Genomic DNA, 22,477 nt, shown 5'->3' on the forward strand with positions numbered 1-22,477 from the left:
ATCCAGAAACGGTCGGGAGATGTCAGAGATGGTCCAAGTAAATTTAAGAGCAGGATGGAAATTGATGGTGAAGTTGATGAAGTGAGTGAGTTCTGCATGGGTACAGGAGGCTGCACCGATGCAGTCATGAATGTAGCGGAGGTAGAGTTCGGGGATAGGGCCAGTGTACGCCTGGAACAGGGATTGTTCGACGTACCCTACAAAGAGGTAGGCATAGTTAGGGCCCATGCGAGTGCCCATAGCTACGCCTTTGGTTTAGAGGAAGTGGGAGGAGTCGAAGGAGAAGTTGTTGAGGGTAAGGACCAGCTCTGATAGGCAGAGGAGAGTATTGGTAAATGGAAATTCTGTGGTCGAGGAAGAAAGGAGGGATTTAAGACCCTCCCTGGTGGGGGATGGAGGTGTAGAGTGACTGGACATCCATAGTAAAGATGAGGGAGTGGGGGCCTGGAAAACGGAAGTTATTGAGGAGACGGAGAGCATGTGAGATGACTTGGACATAGGTAGGGAGGGGTAGGACCATGGGGGGGTAGAATGGAGTCGAGATAGGTGGAAATTAATCCGGTGGGACATGAACAAGCAGAAACAATGGGTCTGCCAGGACAATTCTATTTGTGGATATTAGGGAGAAGATAAAATCGGGCCGTGCGGAGCTGGGGAATGATGAAGTTGGAGGCTTTAGAAGGTCGAGAGCCAGAAGTGATGAAATCAGTAATGGTGTTTGAAATTAAGGCCTGGTGCTCGTCTGTGGGGTGATGGTCCAAGGATAAGTAGGAGGAGGTGTCTGAGAGTTGTCGCCTGGCCTCAGTCCGGTAGAGGTCAGCGTGCCAGACTACAACGGCACATCCCTTGTTGGCAGGTTTACTTACCAATCTGCAGAGTGATCGGAGGGCTGTACGTTCAGGAGGGGAGAGGTTAGAGTAAGTTAGGGGAGTGGAGAATTTGAGGCGGTTGATGTCTCGCCGGCAGTTGGAAATGAAATGGTCTAATGAAGGTAGATGGCCATCCAGGGGAGTCCAAGAGGAGGGGGTCTGTTGGAGATGGGACAAGGGGTCATCTCTGGGTGGTGAGGACTCCTTCCCATAGAAAAGGACCTGGAGGCAGAGGCGATGGAAGAAGAGCTCTGCATCATGGCCGACCCGGAACTCGTTGAGGTGGGGGCGGAGGGGAACAAAGGTGAAGCCTCTGCTGAGGACAGACCATTCCGTATCAGAGAGGGGGAGGTCAGGGGGTTGGTGAACACACGGCAAGGGTGGGGGTTGCGGTCGGATGAGGGCAGGTGAGTAGATGGAGGCCGAGGCGATGTCTGGTGGGGGAATGGTTGGTGTTCAGAGAGGAGGGGTTCATGAGGACTATTGTGTGGGTGGGAAGTAGCCTCATATGAATGGCCCAATGCAATTGTAAAACATCAGGTAATTACATTGGTTTAAAAAGCCAAGGAAAATAATATATCATGTGGGCCAAGGGTCTGGGCCATTGGTTTGGGCTGCATGTGACCAAGAGCTGAATGCTTTGCAATTTTGTTAAAAGTTATGGTATGTAACTGCATGTGTTTGTTTCTACCTTCACCCCACCTTTGATGACAAAGTTTTCATGGCTCTTATTCTTCTCTTCTTAACTTTAAGCTCCTTCTTTAATTTATCTTTTGATCCATGAAATTAGCTACATCCAGTATTTTCATTATTTGTGCTTGTGAGAAAATGAATAACCTGAAATGAATGAGTCCTTGCTGGGTGATGTACAAATGTGGTGATTCTCTAAATGCTTCCAAGTAACACACTTCCCAATCTAATGGGGGAATAGGATCAACTGATCCACTCCTAGAAAATGGATTTGATATTTAAATGTTGTAATTAGGCTCCATTATTCAGAAATAACACTAATTTTAACTACCACATTTCCCAGAGAAATCAAAGAAAGTGGCAAAGAATGGCAGGAGAAGTGCGAGATTTTGCACTTTGGCAAGTTAAAACAGGGCAAGAACTACACAATAGAACAGAGAGACCTATGGTTACAGCAACAAAGTTCCCTGAAAGTGGTGACACAGGTGGGCAAGATCCTTAAGAAAGCATATGGCATGATTGACTTCATCAGACAGGGTATTGATTACAAGACTTGGAACATCATGTTACAACTGTACAAGTCATTGGTAAGACTATGTTCGGTGGGTTGTGTGCATTCTGGTCGACCACTGAAAGGAAGAATGCCATTAAGCTAGAAAGGAATCAGAAAAGATCCACGAGGATGTTACTGGGACTAGAGGACTCACATTATAAGAGAGGCTGGATAGGCTGGGTCTTCTTTTCACTGGAGGTGTAGGAGGCTGAAGGGTGACCTTAAATTGTGACAGGCATAGATAAGGTCTTTTTCTCCAGTGTCGAGGAGTCTCAAAACTAAAGGGCATAGATTTAAAGTGAGAGGGAAAAGAAAGGTATCTGAGTGGCAACATTTTCAAACTTTTTCACTTGAGGGATGTTGAGTACATAGAATGAAAAGCCAGAGGAAGTTGTAGTGATAGGTACAATTACAATGTTTAAAAAATGTTCAGACAGGCACATGAATCGGAAAGGTTTAGAAGGATATGAGTCAATCAGAGGCAAATGGGACTAGCTCAGGTAGACAACTTAGTCATTATGGGCAAAATAGGCCAAAGGGTCTATTTCTATGCTGTATAACTCTATGACTCTTTGACCAAGATGGATGAGTAAATGTTTTTCACTGAACTGCCCAATACAACCAATCACCATCATTCTGGAATATCAAAAATGAATCTGCCGATACTAAAAATCCCAAATAAAAACAGGAAAGGCCGGAAACACAATGTAGGTCGGACAGCATCAGACACCCGGTCTGTATCATTGGTACTGAAGTAGTCTTGAAGAGCTTCAAGTACCTTGGCATGAATGTTACCAATAATTTGGCCTAGTCCAACCTCAGTAATGGTATGGCCAAGAAACTATTCCAATGGCTCTACTGCTCAGAGGCGAAGGAAATCTGGCAGATCTCTAATGATTCTTACCGATTTCTACAGAAACACATAGAAAGCATCCTCTGGGGATGCAGCACAGCTTGGGATGGCATCTTGTCTGCTCAATATCACGAAATTGCAGAGTGTTGTGAACGCAGCCTAGTCCATCATGTAAACCAACCGCTGTCCTCCTCCAGACCACCCCCCCCAGCTCCATCTTTTCCTTTTGTCCACGGGAAGCAGGCAACATAATGCACCCTGTCATTCTCTATTCTCTCCTCTCCTGTCAGGTAGAAGATATAGAAGCCTGAAACTATGTACCACTAGATTCAAGAATGGTGTCTTCCCTGCTGTTATCAAACTCTTGAACAAACTTTTTCACCCAGAGAGTTCTCTGCCACAGAAGGCAGTGGAGGCCAATTCACTGGATGTTTTCAAGAGAGAGTTAGATATAGCTCTTAGGGCTAACGGAATCAAGGGATAAGGGGAGAAAGCAGGAACGGGGTACTGATTTTGGATGATCAGCCATGATCATATTGAATGGCGGTGCTGGCTTGAAGGGCCGAATGGCCTGCTCCTGCACTTATTTTCTATGTTTCTATGAACCTCTCATATACTATGGAAGAATTCCTGACCTTCCATTGAACCTTGTGATGGCTCTTGCACCTTTTTTATAATGCACACTTTCTCTGTACCTAAATTTCTATTTATTTTCTCTTTTACAGTACCTGAGTATGTATGATATGATTTGCCTGAAAAGCACGCAAACAAAGTTTTTCACTATATTTCAGTGCACACGACATTAATAAACCAATACCAACATTAATGATTTTCCTAGTTCTATTATCTAATTCTAATCACTTGAAAGTTAAAGTTAAAGCATCAAGCATGTCATTTATTTCAAAGGCAAAGTAACTAACTATACAGCAGCCAACTTTCACCAGTTGTTTGTCTTTCTCAGTGTTCATTGCTGCATATCCAACTGCCTTGAATCAGATTAACTGAAACATAACAACACTATAACAAGCTAGTTTAAAATTTGTCACTTAGTTCTCTACCATTATCCAAGCCACTAGTTTTCAATTGAACACGTTGCCATGACAGATAGTGCAGAAAAATAATTTGTATTATAAAGTGTCAGATATGAAATAAATTGGCAGGTATCGGCAGAATATAACTAGTTTGGGAAGTGGTAATAAATCTCTTTGAAACCACGCAATTTCCTTTGTGACTGATGTAAGGCATATAGACAAACAACCAGTCTGCTTATCATTCACTGTCAATATTACTCATAAGTTGGATGCTAGGTACAGATGCTCCCCGCCTTACGATGCTTCGACTTATGATATTTCGACTTTGCGATGGTGCAAACGGCAGCGACCCATAGCGAACCGCAGCTCGCTTCTGGCCACGTGATCACATGTATTCAAAGCATTTCGACTTACGATATTTTCAGTTTCCGATGGGTTTCTCGGAACATAACCCCATCATAAGTTGAGGAGCACCTGTTTTGAGTTATAACTAAATAGCCAATTGGGTTTCAGATGGCTCGCATTTGGTGTCTCAATAGACAATAGGTGCAGGAGTAGGCCATTCGGCCCTTCGAGCCAGCACCACCATTCAATGTGATCATGGCTGATCATTCTCAATCAGTACCCCGTTCCTGCCTTCCCCCCATACCCCCTGACTCTGCTATCCTTAAGAGCTCTATCTAGCTCTCTCTTGAATGCATTCAGAGAATTGGCCTCCACTGCCTTCTGAGGCAGTGAATTCCACAGATTTACAACTCTCTGACTGAAAAAGTCACCCATACCTTCTCTCCAGAGATGCTACCTGACCCGCTGAGTTACCCCAGCATTTTGTGATAATAAATTGTCCAGTGATCCAAAGTGAAAGAAATTGTAGAAATTGGTACCTGGTGGGTGGAAAGGGAATGCCGGAACTGGGGCCCCAATGAGTGGAAAGAGAGCATAGGAACTGGGGCTGCAGTGTGTTTAAAGGGAGCAAGGAAACTGGGACACTGGTAATGTGGAACGACAGCAAGGGAAGTGAGGCCCTGATGTGTGGAAAGGGACAGCATCAACTGGCAGTCAGGTGAATGGAATGGGACAGCAAACATTACCTAGTGAACCATTCAAGAGAGAGCTAGATAGAGCTCTTAAGGAGGTATGGGGAGAAGGCAGGAACAGGATATTGATTGAGAATGATCAGCCATGATCACATTGAATGGTGGTGCTGGCTCGAAGGGCCGAATGGCCTACTCCTGCACCTATTGTCTATTGTCTATTGCTGAACTATCAGGATTTCAGAATGGTTAAATAGTGGATTATTGGAGCTTTACTGTATTCCAAATGATCAGTTAGTACATGCCATAAACTCACTATGCATACAATAGCTGTGGACAAATTCAAGTTAATTTTGCATTTATTTTAGACTTCTCTTCTTTCAGCTGCAACCATTGAAACATGTTGAACAGGTATTGGCAGCTCCCTGAGGTGACCATTGATTATTTTGAAGACACACATTTTCTAAGGCTATTTGACATGTTTGGCTTAATGTTCATACACATTTTTTTCATGATTGAGGAACAATCATTAGTTTAACCTTTGGCTGATTTTCTTTCCTCCCTGATAAAAGTGCAGAGGCCAGATATTGTGCGGGCTGAGATTAATTAACTTAATGCAGGAAGACTCTTGATCCTGCCGTCTTCATGGTATGTATTGTTCAGAACCACAGTAATTAGTAATACTTCAAACAATCTGGAAAACCTTAGTTTTTTATTATAAAATCTGGTTTTATTTTAAATCCTTTTCTTTGTTATACAAAGAGCATGACTATGGAGTAAACAACTTAAACTGTGACCTTAATTTATTTCGGCTCTAAGTACTACATCTGGTCATTAATGGCCCACACCAGGAAATAACTAAGAATGTTGTGTTATTGCAAAAAATAATGTCCTATGGTAATTTCCCACATATGACATGCACTCAAGATGAACCAATGTTGCCCACAACTTGAGAAAACTGCTTCCAGTGTCTGGTGTTAGTACTCTACAACTGACTCATGTAGGAATAGTTTATATTAACTAATTCATGAATTGCTTCTTTCTCTGTAGAAAAGCAATTTCACTTGACAGCTTTGCTAAAATTAAGATCTCACTGTGACAGGTATTAACTTTTAGCCCACCACATCAAAGTGCTTAAATTCTTATCTTTAGCAAAGTTATAGAATTACATTTATTATTGCAGTGTAAGCAGATTGCTTTGTTAGCTTATTGCAGTATTAAGCATAATCACCATGAGTGGCTATTAGCACGTGTGCAACATTTGATTTTATTTTGATCAAATGATTAGCATGATTTGTTTTTGACTTAGTGTTTCTGCTTTCACTTCTTATTTTATGACTTTTCCTAAGATTGCTGTTTAATCTACTGTAGACCTTTAATCAAATTGACTGTTGGAACTTCATATCCATCTCCAACTCCTCCTTAGCCCTTCTTACTGTTTCTCCCACTCCTGTGCCCCACACTCAGTGCTGAGTGACTGAAACTCAAACCACTTCAGTTATGAATGTGTAGCAGCATTGGGCTTCCAATACATGACTACAATAAAGACATATATATTCTTAAATGACAAATTTAATGATTTCCAGGAACATATAACACAGTTTTAATAACCATTGGCATGAAATATGGTTTGTGTCACAATGACATATGAATTATATAGGCAGATAGGTACTGAGTGAATGAACAAGAAGTTGCTGATAAATTATTGTAGATACTTAGAATTGGACTTTCCATTAAAATTATCCTCATCTGTTGTGCAGAGATGATAGAAAGTACTAGCTCCATTTCAGAACAGGGCATTAAAACTACAGTACTCAGATTTGCTTGCGAGGTTGGTGAATGCGAGACATGCTGACAAAAGAGCACTTACCCATGGCAGAACACTTTGTATCAAGATAATTTTCTTCTTGGCCTGTCATGACCTTTCTGACCGTTTTCTTATACAAAGGGCAGTGGACTGAAAGCTGCCATTTCAGACTGTGCAATAGACTGCAACTTAGTCTTTTTACTCTGTTTTGGTGGGAGGGTAGGGTTTAACAGAATTCTGAAAGCCATCTTGCAAGATATTGTAAAAAGTTGCAAAGGGCCCTGGGGAGAATCTTGGATCATTTTGTAACTAATATTGCTAGTCAATTATATCCAAAAAGCAGGCAAATCTTTTTTTCTGAGATTCAAAGTTATATGATTATTTCTGTATCTAAGTGTAATTGTTCATTAGTTATCTAATATAATTTATAGAGTAAATCTAGCACTAGTTACATCTTAAACCTAGTTTCCAAAAGATTCTTTACCTCCTGATACTAGGTAATCTTTTGTAGCTATCACAAAAAGCGCATTTGTTGGAAAAGTTGAACTGGGTAAATGTTTGACATCACAAAATGTCACTTCACTCTCAGTTTATTTTCACAAGATAAAAATATACTGTTATGTTAGATTTAGAACACTGTGTACAAGCCTGGGTTACAACCAAAAATGCTATTACTACGAATATTTAATTCTTAAAATTATTTTCTAGTGTAACATTGCATTGTAAATAGGGTATTAGGCCCGGGGGGCGCTGTGGGCCCAGACGCTATAGGCCCCGACACTGTAGGCCCAACGCTATAGGTCCCGGCAGTTTAGGTCCCGACACTCTAGGTTTCCAACATTTTAGCTGCGGACAGTCTAGGTCCGGAGGCCCGGGTGCCGCCTTACGGAGGTTGCATCGCAACCCGCCTCCCGGCCCGGGCGGCCGCCATTGGTGGAGCGGGAGCACGTGGCCGCTGGCTTGGTGTCATGTGGGGAGCGGGGCGGTGACGTCACCCTTTGTCCCTAATTTGGGAGTGAGGAAGTTGGCAACCCTACTAATACGGGACAAGGGCAGTCCCGTCCGGGACAAACTAATTTAGCCCAAAATACGGGATGTCCCAGCTAATACGGGACAGTTGGCAACCCTCGTTGTAAACCTTACGTATATACGTCCCTTTCAGATTGATTCAGCATTGGAAAGGTTTCTCTGATTGGCCTTGCAGCGAGACATTTTCAAGTTGCTTTAATATTACAAAGCTGTAAATTTTCTTTTTGCTTTCAGTGTTCTTTAGTCATTCAACTGGACTTCAACCTCCAAAAGGGTGCAGAGTATGCATTTGTATTTGTTGCAACTACATTTAGATTATATTTTTAGAAAACACCCTAATTTGATTATGCATAAACATTTCAGAACAAAATTAAAAGTGGACGAATTGATGAAGGTAGTCCATATCACTGTAATCACATTTCTTCTGAAACTTCCATAATTCGATCATGAAGTGTGTTATTTGATGATTGCACCAATGGAGTTGAAGGTGTTCTGGGAGAGTAAAGAAGGTGAAAACAGATAGGTTATGGACCTAAATCTTATCTGATTTATTTCCCATCAACTTCAATTATCGATTTGAAAACAATCAAAACTAGATTTTGAATCAAACCATTTGAAAATGCTTTAATTTTGTTTTACATACAGGTAACATTAAAAATTCAGAATTATGACACGTTTTATCATGCTTAATTAGATGTGCACCATTCTCAGCTTTTCTGTCCATTCAATTTGGATATAAAATAGAATAAACAGGACAGTGATAAATATTGTGAAATAAGAGATCAAACAACAATCTGGTTGGTTTGCCTGGATATATCTATACTTGCGTATTTCCCTGGTGTTTGATCGTTCCAACTAACACCATCAAAATCAGATGATCTACTTACATATTCACAGTATATGGATCTTTCTGAATATCATTTACTCAAAGAATATATATTTTTGTGGATGTAACATATTGACTGGAATGTCAACAGTGAACTGTATGAAGTAAACCCTGTTAGCATATTGTTTTTCACAATAAGGTGATATGTAAGTAAAAATTATAATCTAACAGAAAGAATTGATCAAAGTGTGATAGTTTATGAAGGGGAATAAGGAAATGGCAGCGCAATTAAGCAATGAGTCTATGTCTATATTCACTGTAGAAGGCATAAGAAACATCCTCGAAAAAAACAGAGAACCAAGGGTCTGACAAGAATGAGGAACTGAAGAAAAATAAATATGAATATAGAAATAATTTTAGAGAAATCACAGAGATTAAAAGATGGTAAATCCAAAGGAGCCAATGATCTCCATCACACATTTTGAAAGGGGTGGTGAAAGAGATAGTAAAAATTCCACAGGTAAAAATAACCTTGCAAAGTTCTTTGGGTTCTGGATTTTTATCTGTAGTTTGTAATGTGGCTAAAGTGACAGCTTTATGTACGAAGTGAGACAGTGAGAAAATGGGAATCTACCCACCTGTTAGCCCAACATAATTGGTCAGGAAAGTTTTGTAATCTAAAAAAAGAATATTGGGTAGATACAAGGAACTACAGATGCTGGTCTATAAAAAAAGACCCAAAGTACCGGAGTAACTGGAGAATAGGTACGAACAAAGTTAGCATGGATTAATATAAAGAAAATCCTGTTTTCGACAATAGACGATAGGTGCAGGAGTAGGCCATTCGGCCCTTTGAGCCAGCACTGACATTCATTGTGATCCCTATCATGCGCTCTCGCCATACCCCCTGACTCTGTTATCATTAAGAGCACTATCTAACTCTCTCTTGAAAGCATCCAGAGAATTGGTCTCCACTGCCTCCTGAGGCAGAGAATTCCACAGATTTACAACTCTCTGAATGAAAACGTTTTTTCTCATCTCCATTCTAAATGGCCCACACCTTATTCTTAAACTGTGGCCCCTGGTTCTGGACTCCCCCACATTGGGAACATGTTTCCTGCCTCTAGTATGTCCAATCCCTTAATAATCTTATATGTTTCAATAAGATCCCCTCATCCTTCTAAATTCCAGTTTATACAAGCCCAGTCGCTCCAGTCTTTCAACATACGACAGTCCCGCCATTCCGGGAATTAACCTAGTGAATCTACGCTGCATTACGGCTGCGGCTCTGTGGCAGTCTGTGTATTTTTCCTTTTTTTTTTGTTTGTGTCGGTGTTGGGATGGTTTTTGTTTCTGTTTTTGGCTGTGTATGTGTGGGGGGGGGGGGGAACCTTTCTTTTATTAGGTCTCTTCCCCGGGGCGCAGCTCGACCGCGGGGCCTTCCATCGCCCGCGGGGCCTTCCATCGCCCGCGGAGCCTTCCATCGCCCGGCACGGCTCGGCCGTTGGACTTAACATCGCCGGCGCGGCTCAGCCACGGGACCTAACAGTGCCCGGTGCGGCTCGGCCGCGGGGCGTTTCAGCGCCCGGTGCGGCTCGGCTGCGGGGCCTTCCATCGCCCGGCGTGGCTCGGCCGCTGGACTTAGCATCGCCGGCGCGACTCGGCCGCAGGACCTAACAGTGCCCGGCGCGGCTCGGCCACGGGGCCTTCCTTGTGGGGGCTGTACGTGTCGGTCGCCTCGTTAGTGGTCGAGCTGCCTGTCCGTGGGCGTGGGGGGGAGAGAGAGGGGAAGTTTTGTTGCCTTCCATCACAGTGAGGGGGTGTTTGGACTCACTGTGATGGACGTTTGTGTTGGGGTCGTGTGTCCTGTGTACTTTTTTCTTTTCTTGTTGTGTTTTGTGACTGCTGTAATTTCGTTCGCTATTTGTACCGAATGACAATAAAGTTATTCAAGATTCAAGATTCAAGCAAGAAAGTCCTTCCTCAAATTTGGAGACCAAAACTGCACACAGTACTGCAGGTGCGGTCTCACTAGGGCCCTGTACAACTGCAGAAGGATCTCTTTGCTCCTATACTCAACTCCTCTTGTCATGAAGGCCAACATGCCATCAGCTTTCTTCACTGCCTGCTGTACCTGCATGCTTACTTTCAGTGACTGATGAACTGGGACACCTGGATCTCTTTGTATTTCCCCATTTCCTAACTTGACACCATTCAGATAATAATCTGCCTTCCTGTTCTGACGACCAAAGTGGATAACCTCACATTTATCCACATTAAACTGCATCTGCCATGCATCTGCCCACTCACACAACCTGTCCAAGTCACCCTGCATCCTCAGAGCATCCTCCTCACAGTTCACACTGCTACCCAGCTTTGTGTCATCTGCAAATTTGCTAATGTTACGTTTAATCCCTTCATCTAAGTCATTAATGTATATTGTAAATAGCTGCGGTCCCAGCACCAAGCCTTGTGGTGCCCCACTAGTCACTGCCTGCTATTCTGAAAGGGACCGGATAAAAGGACTGGACAAGCTAAATTCAGGAAAAATGTTCCCAATGTTAGGCGAGTTCAGAACCAGGGGCCATAGTCTTAGAATAAAGGGGAGGCCATTTAAAACTGAGGTGAGAAGGAACGTTTTCACCCAGAGAGTTGTGAATTTGTGACATTCTCTGTCACAGAGGGCAGTGGAGACCAAATGACTGGATGGATTTAGGAGAGAGTGAGATAGAGCTCTAGGTAGGGGCTAGTGGAATCGGGGGATATGGGGAGAAGGCAGGTATGGGTTATTGATTGTGGACGAATGGCCAAATGGCCTCCTCCTGCACCTATTTTCTATGCTTCTATGGACCCGTTAATCCCTACTTTTTGTTTCCTGTCTGCCAACCAATTTTTTATCCATGTCAGTACCCTACCCCCAATACCATGTGCTCTAATCTTGCCCACTAATCTCCTATGTGGGACCTTGTCGAAGGCTTTCTGAAAGTCCAGGTACTCTACATCCACTGGCTCTCCCTTGTCCAATTTCCTAGTTACATCCTCAAAAAATTCGAGAAGATTAGTCAGGCATGATTTCCCCTTCGTAATTCCATGCTGACTCGGAACAATCCTGTTACTGCTATCCAAATGTTCCGCAATTTCTTCTTTTATAATTGACTCCAGCATCTTCTGTTGTCAGGCTAACTGGTCTATAATTTCCCATTTTCTCTCTCCCTCCTTTCTTAAAAAGTGGGATAACATTAGCTACCCTCCAATCCATGGGAACTGATCCTGAATCTATAGAACATTGGAAAATGAACACCAATGCGTCCACGATTTCTAGAGCCACTTCCTTAAGTACCCTGGGATGCAGACCATCAGGCCCTGGGGATTCATCAGCCTTCCGTCTCATCAGTCCACCCAACGCTATTTCCTGTGGATTTCCTTCAGTTCCTCGTGACCCTAGGACCTATGTCCACTAGTAGATCTGGGAGATTGTTTGTGTCTTCCTTAGTGAAGACAGGTCCAAAGTACCTGTTCAACTCGTCTGCCATTTCCATGTTCCCCATAATAAATTCACTGGCTTCTGTCTTCAAGGGACCCACATTTGTCTTAATTATTTTTTGCTCTTCACATACCTAAAGAATTGATGTACTGGAGTTCTTTGAGAACATGACTAGTAAAACAGAAAAAGGAGAAACTATGAACGTGGCATTTTTGAACTTTCATAAGACTTTTGATAAAGCCTATCATAGGAGGTCAACAAATATAGAATCAGGTGTACTATACTGACATGGTTATCAGAAAGAAAGCAGTGTGGGAATAACCGGGTCCTTCTCAGGTAGTAGTCTGAGACAAATGGAGTACTCTAGGGACTCGTGCTTGTCCCCCAATTAAGATGACATATCTACAGGTCATGGTTTCATATTGGCTGGCATAAATCTAAGTGAATTAGTGAAGCCACAACCCACTGCAGATGCTGGAATCTGGAATGAAAAATAAACTGTGTAGGAGCCATTTTGCATTTATTTGGTTATTTTTGCATATTATTATATTATTTTGTATCCTGCTGTGTTATTTTTGGACGCCAAGAGGTTAATACTATGCGTGGGGCCAGAATTATGAGTATAACTTGCCTGGCACTGATGTAATGCTTCAGTGTGTGACAAACCAGGAGCTGTAAAGATAATAAGGTCTTAGTACCCATACACAAGCCTGCTAAGTTAATAAGGTTTTAGCAAGTATAACAGGATACGGAGTGTCGGTGAGAAACTTACGACATATAAACAAACAGGTTAATGACAATTTGTTAATATGTTTTTATTGCAACTTCAAATAAACGACTAACTAACCGCAACGTCGTGAAGATCTCTTTGTTGTTGTTATTTGAGTCAAGAACCACCGCTCCCATTCCATCATCAAATGGTAAGCTGTGGGGCTTGATAAGGAAGCATAAAGCTGGCTGCTACAAAGGGTAAGAATTTATCTTTGTTGGAGCGCATTGTGAGAAATTATCTTCGTGAGCGATAAGCTGTAAGTGCTTGCTCAGCCAGAGCATAGATCAAGAGCTATCCTCAGTGAGAGAAGATAAAGTAATCCGTCTCTAAAGAGTCATTTAAAATGAACTGGCTGTAGGAGTGGGCCTGAAGCTAGCGGATGACACTAACTAGGATTGTTTTGTCGCAAAAGCTTTGAAGCCAGAAACAGACTAATAAGAGTCACTGTCTGCGTTAATCGGACTAATGGAGAAAGGAAAACTTCGAAAGCCGGTTGCAGTAAGCCTTATTGGAAAGCTGTTTTTCAGAAGTTGTATATGAAAACTACAACTGAAAAATGTTGGAAATGTGAGAAACAAAGAAGTGACCTTCAACATCGCAAGTTATCAGCTTGCTTTGTATTCCAAAGACATGATTTAGCACCAATACGTCTTAAAGGGATATTGACATACAAGTATGCTTGTGCGTAAATCTGATGATTGGCCAGCAGGTGGCATCATCAGAATGGATTCCCAAAGGGATGATGATTTTTCTTCAATAAGTGAACTTCAAAGTTCTCTTACGTCTTGGAGAACATGGAATCAGGTGAAAATGTAAATGGAGTACAATCTAACCTGATTCAATTAACCAAGGAAGCACTGGTAAAGTTACCACTGCCTGAAGATGAGCTAAAAATCAGTGGATTCACCAACTGCCAAACTCAAAATTGAGCTTAAAATCCCGTTCTTCATCTCGTGCATCTTGGACGCACTCTGCTCGTATCAAGGCTAAGGCAGACCTGGCCGTTCTCGCAGAACTGGCTGCCATGATGGAAGACAGGGAAGAGATTGAGGTACAGAAACAGAGAAAAGAGGAAAAGCAGAACAAACGAGATGAACTGTTGAAAAACAAAGAATTGTCAATTGAAAGGAGGAGAAGACCATTGGAAATGGAGTTCGACAGGAAGAGAAGACAATTGGAAATGGAGTTCGAATGGGAGAGCCAGAAGGAACAGCTAAGAAGATGGAAGGAACAGCTGAGAAGACAGAAGGAACGATTGGAACTATATGCTGCAATGGCAGCAGTCAAGACAAGACTTAATGCTAGGAAATCAAGATACAGCTCGACAGTAGCTGATGGGATGAACTCTTATTTGAAAGGAGGAACTGTCAAAGACCCTACCTTTGCTAAGGCAAGAGAAAAGCAGCAAACCGGCAAAAACAGTTTGTCAATGACTACAGAACCTGTAGAATCACAGGTGCAAGAAGATCATTCTGAAATACTTCATATTGAACAAATGGAAAAGAAACTAGTACATACAGAGCAGAATGAAAAGCCAATTGCAGGTGATGCTGTTCTCCCTTCTCAGACGTGTGACCATATCGGGGCCTGTGATGAAACCTGCACCTTCTCCAAAGCAGTCCAAGCTGATCCATTGGCTGGAGAATCTGGTCCTGAAAATATTTGTCTGACATAGAGATGACTGAGACCAACTCTGAACTAATGCCAGAAAATCGTGAATCTTCGGATAAAGAAATGATAGAACTGGAAACTTCAGGGGATCCTGCACCAGAAAACCCAGCACATCTTGAAGACGTTTTCACTGCACATCGTGTATGTGCATGTGACAAATAAACATGACTTGACTTGACTTGAAAAGTAATTGCTGAAAAAACTAGTTCCGCAGAGAACTCTACAGTTTTTGTCGATGGTGGAAAACTAAATGAATCCATCACCAGCGAAACTGAAGTGACTATCCAGAAACCTCTGTTACAAATGAAACTACCCTGGATGTTGAACCGAGAAGAGACCACGACAGCAGGGATGGAAATGGCTGCCCTGCCGCTGCTGTCAATCGAATATCTATTGATCTACTGATTGTGCATGATCAGCCATGATCGATCATGGTGAATGGTGGTGCTGGCTCGAAGGGCCGAATGACCTACTCCTGCACCTATTGTCTATTGTCTATTGCAAGCCAAGAGGAGCTTCTGGTCAAGCAATACAACCACAACTTCATAATGGGAAAATCCAGAGTTGACACAATGCTGCAAAAAGAATTATAGCTTCAACTGGACAAATCCATTTTCTGGACCGATCGCACAACGGTGCTTAAGTACATCAACAACTGGGAGGTGCCATGGGCCGGGCCAGAATTATGAGTATAACTTGCCTGGCACTGACATAATGCTTCAGTGTGTGACAAACCAGGAGCTGCTAAGATAATAAGGTCTTAGTAGCCATACAAGTCAAACCTGCTAATATAATAAGGTTTTAGCAAGTATATCAGGATACGGAGTGTCGGTGAGAAACTAAGTTCTTACGACATATAAACAAACAAGTTAATGACAAGAGATTTGTTAATATGCTTTTATTGCAACTTCAAATAAACAACTAACTAACTGCAACGCCGTGAAGATCTCTGCTGTCATTTGAGTCAAAAACAACCGCTCCCATTCCTTCATCAAACGGTAAGCTTTGGGGGTTTATAAGGAAGCATAAAGCTGGCCGCTATGAACAGCAAGAGGAATTCAGCGGACAAGGCAGCATTTGTGGAGCGACACGTACGGTGACATTTCGAGTCCAGATCTTTTGACCTGAAACGTCAACTATTTCCTTCCATAGTTATAGCCTGGTTCTCTGAGCTCCTCCAGCTGTATGTGTTTTGTAAGTGAATTTGTGATATGGGAGGAGAATATAGAGGTTTCAAAATAAAGTTGACAAGCTGAGTGAGTGAGCAAGATTGTGGCAGATAAAAAATAATGAGATGTTATCCATTTTGCTGCTCAAGGCGGAAAAGTGGAGCTTAGTTTAATTGCTGAGGGATTGATAATTTAGATGTTCTAAAGAACCTAAGTATCCTTGTGCACAGTGACAGCCAACATTCAGCTGCAACAAGTGATTAGGAAGGCAAGTGGCATGTTGGCCTTTATTACTGAACCTTGGTGACTAACCTCTTGTGGGGAAGGGGGGGGGGCTCTTAAAGGTCTTTTTTCCCACAGTTTAGAAGAATGGGAGATCTTTTGAAAAATCAAAACATCTTCTAGGACTTAATAGCTTAGATGCAGGGTGGATATTTTCCTGACTGCAGAGTTTAGAATCGGACGACTCAAAATAAAGCATAGTCCATTTAATGGTAAGTTGGAGAAATTTATTTGTGCAGATGTTGGTGAAGTTTTGAATTCTCAATCCTGGAGGAGCTGAGTGGGCTCACGAATTGAGTTAATTATAGAGAAAGATTGATAGATTTCTGGATATTAAGGAAAATGGGAATACTGCAGGACATTGCATTGGTGGAATATCAGCCATGATTTTGATGAATGAATGACCAAGCTCAAAAGGCAAAATGGCTCACTCCTCCCCTTGTTTCGTATTTTCGTTTATAAACTCCTAATTTTAACACCACATATATTATATATTTCACCAAACTTATGAAAGTGTAAAAGATTCATAGCCTTTCAATATGAAAAAAATATATAATAATAATAATAATAATGTATTTTATTTATATAGCGCTTTTCATATACTCAAAGACGCTTTACAGAGATTTAGAGAACATAGGGAAATTAATAAATAGATAAATAAGTAAATAAATAAACGAGCAGAGAAAGGAGACAGAAGGTGAGGTGACCTTCAGTGGTTGAAGGCAGTACTGAACAGGTGAGACTTCAGCGATGTTTTGAATGTGGTGAGTGTGGAGGAGTCTCTAACGTTTTGGGGTAGTGAGTTCCATAGGGTGGGAGCAGCGATGGAGAAAGCCCTGTCCCCCCAGGATCTGAGTTTGGTCCGGATGTGGGGGGATAGGAGATTGGCAGCAGCAGAGCGGAGGGCGCAGGTGGGAATGTGCCTGTGGAGGAGGTCGGTCAGGTAGGATGGGGCCAGGTTATGGAGGGCTTTGTAGGTTATGAGGAGGATTTTGTACTGGATTCTCTGGGGGATGGGGAGCCAGTGGAGTTTAGAAAGGACGGGGGTGATATGGTCACGGATCAGGGTGTGGGTGAGTAGACGGGCAGCGGAGTTTTGAATGTATTGAAGTTTACTGATGATTTTTGAGGATTTTAACTATGTTAATAGTTTTATTTTTTCACTCCAAAAAGGAGTAAGCAAAATTCTATAAAATGTCTTATTTTTTTCTTTGTATCATTTTAAAACAGGAAGGATATGGAGTAATAGTTCTAAATACCAATGAAAACTACATAGAAGTGGAGCAGCCACAAAAGCATATGCAGTCACCTACAAATGACATAGATGAGCCAGCGGAAAAGAAAGAGAAGAAGGATGACAGTCAGAAGGAGACAAAGAAACAGCGAGATATTTATGAGAAATATCGAAATCCTCAAAAGGAAAAAGAGGCAAAGCACATCCCCATCAGGGTTAGTATTTGTTAGTTTTTATTAATAATAGATTTTTTTCATCAATTTGTTTATGCTTACTAGTTACTTATAATAGAATAAACAAGAACAATACATCACTGACATTTTTTTCAATTTCCTTTAGTTCTAATTTTGAAATAAACTTCTCAAAATATGTTCAAAACATTTTTGAAGAAATTAAGTTTAAATTTAATTTAGGTTAGGAAGTGGCAATCTGAATTGTACACTGAATTTTCTGGATTAGACTTTCATGACATACATAAAAATAAACATTCATTAGTTGTATTATAAATTTCTGCAATTGAAAGCTAATTTTTAGCTAAGAAATGTCATAATGTAATCCACTTTTAATGGCATGGTTTTACTAAGTCCAAGGAAACTAATATGCAGCAATTCTAAAAGATGTATGATAGCGAAGCTGTAGCACAACAAAGAGAAAATTATTAATATCTTGATAAATATTTATGGTTGAATAGTAGTGGTGCGTTATAATGAGCAAGTGCTTTCCTTGCTCTACCCCATCACTTATTCAGTGCACCCTTACATTTTGTAATGCTAGCAGCATGAGATCGTTATAACAGTCCTGTCCACAGTTCCCCATTTCTGTAGGGGGCAGAGACAATATTATTCAGACTTTGACATTAGCTGGTGCCTTGCATCTATACTATGCATTATACATTGCTTCTAGGTTGATGTAATAGCAAAAGGTGGTTAATAGAACAGAGTTCACATTGCATTTGAGAAATTTTCTACAAAATCATAACATCTTAAAAGTTTATTGGAAATGTCGTATTAAGCCAATGGAGTCAGAGAGCTGTACAGCATACAAACAGGCCCTTCGGCCCACCTTGTCCACATGGACCAAGTTTGCATATTGGGGTAGTACCATTTGCCTGCATTTGGCTCATAGCCCTGTAAACCCTTTCTTTCCATATATGTCAATCCAAATGTCTTTTATAGTTGCGACAAATGCAAGTTATTTTAAAGCAAGTTCAAAGTATCAATCAGTGACTTCATATATTTAGATGACCTTAGGAATAAAGACTATCATGCATAGATTTGAAAGCTGACATTCAAAAGGGAAGGTTCGGCTAGATTTGTGGAATTTTTAAGAGTTCTGGAAATGAAATGAAATATAATTTTGCAAGGCAAAGTCCCCACGGACATGCAAAAGGTAATTGCATTATTGAAGTTTTATGTATGGGACAAGTAGTTTATAAATCAATGTAATGGCAATAATTTCATTCACTGCCATACGGTGCCTTTGAGCTGTTACTCAGCCGGATGGATACACCAGAAAAAAATATGGTTCATTCTATGCACACAGTGACTCAAAAGTATCGATCAGTAACTGCTATGTGTACAGTGTGCAGCACATAGTGGTCCTATGTGGGGATGCATTTGCCATGGGCTATCAAAAAATAGGGAGCTGATACATACCAATCTTTGTTGAAGAAAGTGATGAGTATGTTCATATCAGATACAACGCTAAACATATAATCTCTCAGGATATTGTACTTTGAGAATTTACATTAGTTATATCTCTTGTTTATCTGTGTAGATGTTGAAGGTGGTAAAATGTTAAACTGCACAATTTTATTCTATAATTAATGTTAACTTTCAAACAGGAAGCATTTCACCAACCTATCCCTAACTGCATCAAATGTACCAGGCATGAAGTAGTTTTATGCCATGTTACATTTTGTCTTAGTTTTGAGACTGATATTTTATCATTCCTTATTATTATCACATATGACCTGTCACAGCGAAATTCTTTGTTTTGCATACCATGCACAAAGTATGCAAAGAGTATAGGGTGCCGACAAAGTCATAGTGTTCAATGTAGCCCCAATGGTCCCTCTTTGTTTTCTCAGCAGCCCCTACAAACTGGGTCTCTCTTTGTTCTCTTGACGCCCACCCCACTTTCTCACGCCAGGTTCCTCTTTGTTCTCGGCGGCTCCCCCACGCCAGATCCCTGCTTGGTCCCAAGCCTTGGTACTTTTTCCATGTAAAGTGTTGGAGTTATGGATGTTTTGTTTAGGAAAGCTCATGACTGATCATGTTGCAAAAAGAAAATTCCTCAAGTAATTTGCCTTGGATGACTGAAATTCATTTCTGTATGTTGTCTTTGAACATCAAATAATGAGGAAGACCAGTCCAGAGAAACACAATACTTATTTTTTGTCCATTTATATTCGAATCATGGAAACATAGAAAATAGGTGCAGGAGTGGACCATCCGCTCCTTTGAGCCAGCCATTCAATATGATCATGACCCATTCAATATGATCATGGCTGATCATCCAAAATCAGTACCCCAGAATTCCTGCTTTTTCCCCAGCCCTAAAAGTTAAATCTAACTCTCTCTTGAAAACATCCAATGAATTGACCTCCACTGCCTTCAGTGGCAGAGAATTCCACAGATTCATAACCCCCTGGGTGAAGAAGTTTTTCCTCATCTCAGTCCTAAATAGCCTACCCCTCATTCTTAAACTGTGACCCCTGGTTCTGGACTCCCCCAACATGGGACCATTTTTCCTGCATCTAGCCTGTCCAATCCCTTAAGAATTTTATATGTTTCTGTAAGATCCCCTCTCATCCTAAATTCCAGTGAATACAAGCCCAGTCGACCTATTCTTTCCTCATATGTCAGTCCCGCCATCCCGGGAATTAACCTGGTGAACCTACGCTGCACTCCCTCAATAGCAAGAAAGTCCTTCCTCAAATTAGGAGACCAAAAATGCACACAATACTCCAGGTGTGGTCTCACCATAGCCCTGTACAACTGCAGAAGGACCTCCATGCTCCTTAACTCAAATCCCCTCGCAATGAAGGCCAACATGCCATTAGCTTTGAAGGTAGACACAAAATTCTGGAGTAACTCAGCGGGTCAGACAGCATCTCGGGAGAGAAGGAATGGGTGACGTTTCGGGTCAAGACCCTTCTTCAGACTGATGACAGGGGAGGGGACGGAACAAAGAAAGAATGTAGTCAGAGACAGGTAGACTAGTCGTAGAAATGGGAAGGGGGAGGGGATAGAGAGGGGAAGCAGGTACTATCTGAAGTTAGGGAAAACAATGTTCCTACCGCTGGGGTGTAAGCTACCCAAGCGAAATATGAGGTGCTGTTCCTCCAATTTGCACTGGGCCTCACTCTGACAATGGAGAAGTGAGCCATTAGCTTTCTTCACTGCCTGCTGTACCTGCAGGCTTACTTTCAGTGATGTACAAGGACACCCAGGTCTCGTTGAACCTCCCCTTTTCCTAATCTGACACCATTCAAATAATAATCTGCCATCCTCTTCTTCCCACCAAAGTGGATAACCTCACATTTATGCGCATTATACTACATCTGCCAGGCATCCGCCCATTCACCTAACCTATCCAAGTCACCCTGCATCCTCCTCGCAGCTCACTCTGCCACCCGGCTTTGTGTCATCCGCAAACTTGGCGATGTTACATTTAATTCTCTTGTCTAAATCGTTAATCTATATACTAAAACTCTTGTTTGTTTGTTCTTGAACTACAGCCAAAACGGTACACGATAGCTCGACAATTTTAGGCCCATCTCACTCACCGTCGTGGAAGAAGTTGCATTGAAATCGGTGTTATATTTTAAAAGTTATTCACATTTTAAAGTTGAAATCTATCTCCGAGGGAGGAGGGAGGATAAGGGGGGTTGAGGGGAATGGAGTGGGGGGGAGGGGAGGGGGATGGGGGTGGAGGGGGAGGGCTAGGGGAGGGGAGGTGGGGTGGGGGAGGGGAGGAGGGAGCGAGGGGGAGGGAGGAGGAGGGGGGAGGTGGGGAAGGGATGGGGAGGGGGAAGGAGGGAGGGAGGGGGAAGGAGGGAGGAAGGGGTAGGATGGAGGGAGGGGGGGATGGAGGGAGGGAATGGGCGGAGGAGAGGGGGAGGGAAGGAGTGGGGGAGGAGAGGGTGCTGCACCAATGCAGGAGAGGTTTGGGCCCAACGGGTCCACTTGGTCTAGTATATATTGTAAATAATGGGGTCTCAGCACTGAGCCATGCAACACCCCATTACTCACCCCATTACCAATCTATATGTAGATTAATGTCACCCATGAGAACTGCTGTACCTTTGTTACACGCATCCCTAATTTCCTGTTTGATGCCTGCCATTTTATTGCAATGACAAGCTCTAGATTCTCCTCTTGGTAAAACTACCCTCCTGATGGTGGGTGACATAGCCTCCCGTGGACCAAACACAGTCCATTAACCCTTTCAATGCTCAGTTTCTCAGGCCCTCTGTGCGTAAGCACAAGAAAGTCAACATGGAGCTTGCTGGTGGTGATGCTGGCCAATCTCTTTCATCTTAAACTCACAAATTGAGTTTGTGAGAAATCCACACTGTACTGTAAGGAGTTTGTACGTTCTCCCCGTGACCTGCGTGGGTTTTCTCCGAGATCTTCGGTTTCCTCCCACACTCCAAAGACGTACAGGTTTGTAGGTTAATTGGCTGGGCAAATGTGTAAAAAAAAAAACTGTCCCGAGTGGGTGTAGTAGGATAGTGTTAATGTGCGGGGATCGCTGGGCGGCGCGGGCCCGGTGGGCCGAAGGGCCTGTTTCTGCGCTGTATCTCTAAATCTAAATCTATCTCCAACCTTCCTACTGCTGTATGGTAGTCAGTATACAACTCCAACAAGTGCTTTTTGCCCTTGGCTATTTTGCAGTTCTACCCATAGAGATTCTACAGCATCCAAGCTAATGTCTCTCCTTACTATTCCATTAATCTCCTCTTTAACCAGCAATGCCACCCCACCTCCTCTTCCTTTCTGTCTATCCTTCCTGAATATTGAATATCCCTGCATATTGAACCCCCAGCCTTGGTCACCCTGGAGCCATGTCTCTGTAATCCCAACTGTATCATATCCGTTAACTACTAGCTGCGCATTCAATTCATCCACCTTATTACAAATGCTCCTCGCATTAAGGCACAAAGCTT

General features: G+C 42.2%; 1 protein-coding gene across 2 annotated transcripts in view; it reads left to right on the plus strand.

Annotated features, from left to right (window-relative positions):
• Nucleotides 1–22,477, plus strand: part of arb2a (ARB2 cotranscriptional regulator A) — a 378,083-nt gene that overhangs the window by 126,602 nt on the left and 229,004 nt on the right. For both annotated transcript variants that reach the window (XM_078396498.1, XM_078396497.1), the window contains exon 7: nt 17,301–17,519. In XM_078396498.1, coding sequence (XP_078252624.1) covers nt 17,301–17,519 — 219 coding nt within the window. The remainder of the gene's footprint in view (nt 1–17,300; nt 17,520–22,477) is intronic.

This window comes from Rhinoraja longicauda, chromosome 3 (genome assembly GCF_053455715.1).
Source record: "Rhinoraja longicauda isolate Sanriku21f chromosome 3, sRhiLon1.1, whole genome shotgun sequence".
Lineage (NCBI taxonomy): Eukaryota > Metazoa > Chordata > Chondrichthyes > Rajiformes > Arhynchobatidae > Rhinoraja > Rhinoraja longicauda.